Source organism: Brassica rapa, chromosome A04 (genome assembly GCF_000309985.2).
Source record: "Brassica rapa cultivar Chiifu-401-42 chromosome A04, CAAS_Brap_v3.01, whole genome shotgun sequence".
Classification (NCBI taxonomy): Eukaryota; Viridiplantae; Streptophyta; class Magnoliopsida; order Brassicales; family Brassicaceae; genus Brassica; species Brassica rapa.
The window spans coordinates 9695034-9701352 of NC_024798.2; the positions used below are offsets into that span (position 1 = coordinate 9695034).

A 6319-nucleotide genomic window follows, 5' to 3' on the forward strand; every position below is an offset into this window, starting at 1 on the left:
AAAATCTAGAAGAATTATTGTGTTGGGTTTTAACTTTTAAAACAGCTTCATGGGCTGAGGAGAGAATTATTGGTGGTCAAATATTTATTTTTTTCCAATCACAACCTGTATGCTTATTATGGTGCATAAGAGTTAAATATGGTTTGTGTGTGTGTTCCTGACTCTCTATTAGTGTTGTTGTGAAACTACAGTGTTCAATAATCCATATAAATATATAAAAAACATGTTGAAGTGGAAGTTTATTCATTCTAATAACTAAACAATATCTATATATCCCTAAAATAATTGATAATTATTACCTTTAAATACTCTGGGATTGATGCTTGTAATGATTACAACTTTGTTTTTCATGATTGTCATGCTATGTAAGTCTCTAAACTGGGCAAGCAGACCATTTTTGACCTGTAGGAATTGTGTGAATATATATATAAGTTGGCCTTACGCAAAATTTTAAATAAACGGTTGGGTTTAATGTACATTTTTTTTCAAAAAAAAAAAGTTTGGTATCTGTTTAGTAGTAGACCAATTCTGACCTCCGTTGTTGCCCTCGGAGATCGTTACCTTGAAACATTCTTATTTGTCCAACTACATCTGGGATAATGTTTGTCTTTCATGTCAAATTTTACTTTTTAAGAAATAATCAAAATAAGTGGTTGTTTACCTGGTAAGTTGTTGGTACCAGTGGCTATGTCGATCAACTGTTTGTATCGGAGGGGATGGAATGTGGTAAGAGGCATCATCGGGATCATTTTCCTCTATTTGTATAACCGTTGTGAACCTTGTTGCTGAAAAAATAAGAGAAAACACATTACTTATATGGAGAATAATTTTAGATTATCGGATCACCCAATTTGATATTAGATGAGAATAGCACATTTCTTTCAAATATTTCATAGAATACAGTTTTATGAACAATAACTTCATAAAACTCCTAAAGTTTTTGCTTAATACAAAACCTAACTAAATAAGTCTCTATTTTCTGTTAGACAACAGATGGTTGACCGTTTTGTCATTTAGTTACATTATCTTTATATTGGCTAAGACGCAACTTAGTCTTCCAAGTTAAAAAGAAAAGCCTGAATACAGATTGCAATACGCTTTGACATTCATGGGTAGCACTATCTCTAGGTGACCATTTTAACTTTCTTATGATTGAAAGATTATCAATGTGTATGAGTCAGAGACTGATAAATGATCCAGAATTCTCACCTTTTGTACATAATATATAATTCTCGATGAAGACCTTAGCCATCCTTTAACAAAAGCTAATGCAAATCCACCGACGAATGTAGATACCAGCTGAATAAACTTCCCAACCTGCAAGATTCAAGAAAATATAATCTCTTTGTTAAAAAAAAAAATTAAGCTTCAAAGTTTTATTATTTTAAGCTTCAAAGTTTTATTTATTGTGGTATTACCTTCTCACCCATGGCGCGTCTTGTAGAAGAACAGTATCTCCAGACATTCTACCAACAACCTCTCCTGTGTTTGTTTCCACATTGAAAAATCCAATGTCTTGTCTGAGAATTGTTTTCAGATACATACTCCTTATCCTCGCTGCTTGTCTCTCTACCGTGACATCCAAGAAGCCACCTCTGCAGCAACAACAACAAAATAAAAACTTGTGTAAAAAGCAACGAAGAAACAAAAAAAAAATGATAAAAACTTGATGAGCTCATCCATGGACGGGAGTATAACGGAGCTAAGCGATTCTCGAAGCATCAAACGGTGGGAGAGGTTGTTGATGTCCTCAGAGGTGCAAGCGAAATGGAAAACTCAAGAACCTTAGCAAACTCTGGATGAGATATTCTCACCTTTTGTACATAATATATAATTCTCGATGAAGACCTTAGCCATCCTTTAACAAAAGCTAATGCAAATCCACCGACGAATGTAGATACCAGCTGAATAAACTTCCCAACCTGCAAGATTCAAGAAAATATAATCTCTTTGCTAAAAAAAAAAATTTAAGCTTCAAAGTTTTATTATTTTAAGCTTCAAAGTTTTATTTATTGTGGTATTACCTTCTCACCCATGGCGTCTTGTAGAAGAACAGTATCTCCAGACATTCTACCAACAACCTCTCCTGTGTTTGTTTCCACATTGAAAAATCCAATGTCTTGTCTGAGAATTGTTTTCAGATACATACTCCTTATCCTCGCTGCTTGTCTCTCTACCGTGACATCCAAGAAGCCACCTCTGCAGCAACAACAACAAAATAAAAACTTGTGTAAAAAGCAACGAAGAAACAAAAAAAAAATGATAAAAACTTGATGAGCTCATCCATGGACGGGAGTATAACGGAGCTAAGCGATTCTCGAAGCATCAAACGGTGGGAGAGGTTGTTGATGTCCTCAGAGGTGCAAGCGAAATGGAAAACTCAAGAACCTTAGCAAACTCTGGATGAGATATTCTCACCTTTTGTACATAATATATAATTCTCGATGAAGACCTTAGCCATCCTTTAACAAAAGCTAATGCAAATCCACCGACGAATGTAGATACCAGCTGAATAAACTTCCCAACCTGCAAGATTCAAGAAAATATAATCTCTTTGTTAAAAAAAAAAATTTAAGCTTCAAAGTTTTATTATTTTAAGCTTCAAAGTTTTATTTATTGTGGTATTACCTTCTCACCCATGGCGCGTCTTGTAGAAGAACAGTATCTCCAGACATTCTACCAACAACCTCTCCTGTGTTTGTTTCCACATTGAAAAATCCAATGTCTTGTCTGAGAATTGTTTTCAGATACATACTCCTTATCCTCGCTGCTTGTCTCTCTACCGTGACATCCAAGAAGCCACCTCTGCAGCAACAACAACAAAATAAAAACTTGTGTAAAAAGCAACGAAGAAACAAAAAAAAATGATAAAAACTTGATGAGCTCATCCATGGACGGGAGTATAACGGAGCTAAGCGATTCTCGAAGCATCAAACGGTGGGAGAGGTTGTTGATGTCCTCAGAGGTGCAAGCGAAATGGAAAACTCAAGAACCTTAGCAAACTCTGGATGAGATTCACACTTTTGTTTCAAGAAGTACTCCACTGCCTTGACATCGTGGTTGGTTACTTTCTCGATCTTCTTGACTTCCAACGCGGCATCCACGTTGAACCCATCGATGATCGCTTGCAAGTAAGCCTCAGCTTCTTTACTAAAGCTTGGAACTTCGGTGAGTTCGGGAATTTTTGAAAGCTTAAGAAGCCATTGAATCTAACAAACACAAGAACATGGGTGCATTAGGACCTATCAAAGATCTCTCAAATATATGTTTTTCACTTTCTGATTCAAGAAGCAAAAGCCATAAAAAGGTAAAAAAAGGAGATTTGTACGTGAATGGACCAAAACCAAGAAAGCTGGAGTTTTTTAGATTCTAACAAACAGAGCAATGGAATGAAATATCATAATTTCCACCACTAAAAACAGAGCAGAACATGATAAGATCTCATCAAAATCCTTACACTCTGGTGAAACCAAGATTCACAGATGAGCAAGAAAGCTGGAGTTTTTTAGATTCTAACAAACAGAGCAATGGAATGAAATATCATAATTTCCACCACTAAAAACAGAGCAGAACATGATAAGATCTCATCAAAATCCTTACACTCTGGTGAAACCAAGATTCACAGATGAGTAATGAATGACCAAAACAGAGAAAGCTCAAGCCTTTCATATTATAAAAACAGAGCAAAATCAAATGAAAATCATAACTTCACCGCATAGAAACATAGCAGAACATGATATAATTTCATCAAAAGCCATACACTACGGTGAAACCAATCAACACAAAACTGACCAATCTGAGACTGAACAAATATTACTGTAACAATACCTGTTGGGAGCAGGTGAGAATTGGAGAGAAGCGTCTGGTTGAGGGAGGCGTTGAAAATTTATTGGTTAATAAAATTAGTTAGGTTAAGTGGTTCTTTCTTACTAAGCAAAAGAAAATTTCATACCCGTAATTGTGGTTTCATCGCCATGGATTGAGCTTTGAGTGGTTCTAGGGTTTTGGTTTGTACGAAAGAGAGAAGATCAGTACATACAGAAAGAGGAAAAGAGGAAGATGAAACGGAATCATTATTGAATCGAAAGTATTGATTGTGTAGAAGTGGTTCTCGGCTTCTTTGCTCTTGATTCGAGAAGACGAAATGGTAGAGGTGAGGAGAAGGCTTTCGACGTTTTTTTTTTTTTGATCTGTGAGGTCTGTCTGACGTGTCCAATTACATGTTCCTGATTGGTTGATTTAATTGTTCTACGTGGACACTCTCCCTGATGCTCATATAACCCTTTTAGTATAGGTTAGATATGACACGAGAGGCAAGCATTAAAACCCAATGGGCTTAACTAAACAAGATAAAGCCCAAACAAAAATAACTGATTTAGCCGTAAAGCCTCGTAAGGGCTTTTTACACAGTTTATTATAAAAAGAAGGTTCTTGCTTCTTCCTCTTCTTCGAGATCACTCTCCTCTCTGTTTTGTGCAAGCACAGCAGCCATGGTGCAAGTCAGGTTCTACCGCAACTGTAAGCTCTCTCTCTCTCTTCTCTCCATCTTTGTTTCTCTGACTTGATCGAACTTTCACCTTTTAATATAGTTTCTTTCCCCATACCTGAATTTGGATTCTGTTTTTAGAAGAAAAATTATTTTTGTTCCGTGGTTTAGATCATCTGGGTATCATATATTTTTGATTCTTTATGGATGATGCATGCAAAGGATAATTAAAGGTTATTCCATTAATCAGCAGAGCACTCTGTTTTGGTATGGGGTTCTCTTTGCTTGCATGTTATGTTGTGAAGATTTTGTTTGATAATCTTGAGTTTGTGTGTTTTGCAGACGGCAAGACCTTCAAGAAGCCGCGACGTCCTTACGAGAAGGAGCGTCTTGACGCCGAGCTGAAGCTTGTCGGAGAATACGGTCTTCGTTGTAAGAGAGAGCTGTGGAGGGTTCAGTACACGCTTAGCCGTATCCGTAACGCTGCCAGAGAGCTTCTCACTCTCGACGAGAAGAACCCTCGTCGGATCTTTCAAGGTGAAGCTCTTCTTAGGAGGATGAACAAGAATGGGCTTCTTGATGAATCCCAGAACAAGCTCGACTACGTTCTTGCTTTGACTGTTGAGAATTTCCTCGAGCGCCGTCTCCAGACTATTGTCTTCAAGTCCGGTATGGCCAAGTCCATTCACCACGCCCGTGTCCTTATCCGACAAAGGCACATCAGGTAATCAAAAGTATATATCTTTGGAAGCAACTTTAAACAGTTGTAATGCTTATTGGTTTTGTCCTCAGCTTGACTTGTGTAAAGAATCTGTGCTTTAGGGTTGGGAGGCAACTTGTGAACATTCCATCGTTCATGGTTAAAGTAGAGTCACAGAAACACATTGACTTTTCTCTGACCAGTCCATTTGGTGGTGGTCGACCTGGAAGAGTGAAGAGAAGGAACGAGAGAGCTGGTGCTAAGAAAGCTGGTGGTGGTGGTGGAGATGAGGATGATGAAGAGTAAAAGTACCAAACCCCTTTAAAACCCCTTTGTTGGATAAATAATGTTTTTTTTTTGTTTAATAGTTTTCTTGAACTACAAGAAGTCAAGTGTGTTGGTTTGTAATGGTTTTAGCCTTTATGTGTGTTTTGCAATAATGTGGTAGTGTACCTTTGTGTTGTTGAACAATGATGCCACTTTCGGATCTTGCTTCTTACCAGGCCCGGCTTAAACTTTTTGTGAGCCCTGTGCTTTACACTAAGATAGGTTCGTAAGAAAATTGTTTACAGTAATGATAAAATGAAAAAAAAAATCTCTGTGCTAAAATTTATGGACCAAAATTACTCAAATAATTATAATTTAGTTTCCAGTTAAAGGCGCGTATCTGTGGTTTCTTCTTCCCAATGATACACGCTCTTTTGCATATTTTGTTGAACAATATTTGCAAGATCACGACATTTTTTTGAAAATACAGGGCCCTAAATCCTAAAGAAATTTGTAGAAATTTTGTTGGACTCTGTGCTTTTGCACTGTCAGCACTCCCTTAGAGCCATCACTGCTTCTTACAAGACAGTAAGTAGTAGTTAATAATTTAATAATTTTAAAAGTTATTCAAAATTCGTCGGACCCCTTAGGAAAATCTTAGTAAAATACAATTCCAAAGAATTTTCTTTTGAGATTATATTGTTATTTTTATGGATTTTTAAAATCTTAGTAAAATACATTGTTATTAATTTAATGATTTTTTAAATTATATTCAAAATATTTTGTTATTAAAAATAGATAACATTGATTTTGTAATTCTACTAAATTCTAGTATTATTGGGATATAAATTCTTCATCATTTTTCT

At 36.2% G+C, this 6319-nt stretch overlaps 2 protein-coding genes across 10 annotated transcripts; one reads left to right on the top strand and one right to left on the bottom strand.

Moving 5' to 3' along the window:
• Positions 1–504: 504 nt before the first annotated feature.
• Positions 505–4259, bottom strand: LOC117133458 (adenylosuccinate lyase). 9 transcript variants are annotated; one of them, XR_004457277.1, is made up of 8 exons: positions 3953–4200; positions 3829–3862; positions 2629–3209; positions 2025–2526; positions 1419–1922; positions 1210–1317; positions 662–785; positions 511–591 (listed from the first exon to the last, which is right to left on the bottom strand). XR_004457277.1 is itself a non-coding variant. In XM_033289694.1 (2 exons), exons 1-2 carry the CDS (start codon positions 3974–3976, stop codon positions 2931–2933), a joined length of 303 nt encoding a protein of 100 aa, XP_033145585.1. In that variant the 5' UTR covers positions 3977–4259; the 3' UTR covers positions 2727–2930. The 9 variants fall into 9 exon arrangements, 1 of the variants encoding a protein (XP_033145585.1); XR_004457278.1 differs by having other exon boundaries at positions 2025–2199; positions 2303–2526; positions 2629–4200; XR_004457279.1 differs by having other exon boundaries at positions 1419–1595; positions 1699–1922; positions 2629–4200.
• A 118-nt stretch (positions 4260–4377) lies between these two features.
• LOC103849898 (40S ribosomal protein S9-2) lies at positions 4378–5681 on the top strand. Its single transcript, XM_009126607.3, has 3 exons — positions 4378–4518; positions 4829–5210; positions 5309–5681. Exons 1-3 carry the CDS (start codon positions 4491–4493, stop codon positions 5490–5492), a joined length of 594 nt encoding a protein of 197 aa, XP_009124855.1. The 5' UTR covers positions 4378–4490; the 3' UTR covers positions 5493–5681.
• The last annotated feature ends 638 nt before the right edge of the window (positions 5682–6319 follow it).

Excerpts from the sequence above, each read along its gene's own strand:
- LOC117133458 (XM_033289694.1), bottom strand. The coding sequence starts at position 3,976 with ATGGCGATGAAACCACAATTACGG. Across the intron at positions 3,210-3,952 it reads CGATGAAACCACAATTACGG|ATTCAATGGCTTCTTAAGCT; the intron begins GTATGAAATTTT and ends TGTGTTTGTTAG.
- LOC103849898 (XM_009126607.3), top strand. The coding sequence starts at position 4,491 with ATGGTGCAAGTCAGGTTCTACCGCAACT. Across the intron at positions 4,519-4,828 it reads AGTCAGGTTCTACCGCAACT|ACGGCAAGACCTTCAAGAAG; the intron begins GTAAGCTCTCTC and ends TGTGTTTTGCAG. Across the intron at positions 5,211-5,308 it reads ATCCGACAAAGGCACATCAG|GGTTGGGAGGCAACTTGTGA; the intron begins GTAATCAAAAGT and ends TCTGTGCTTTAG.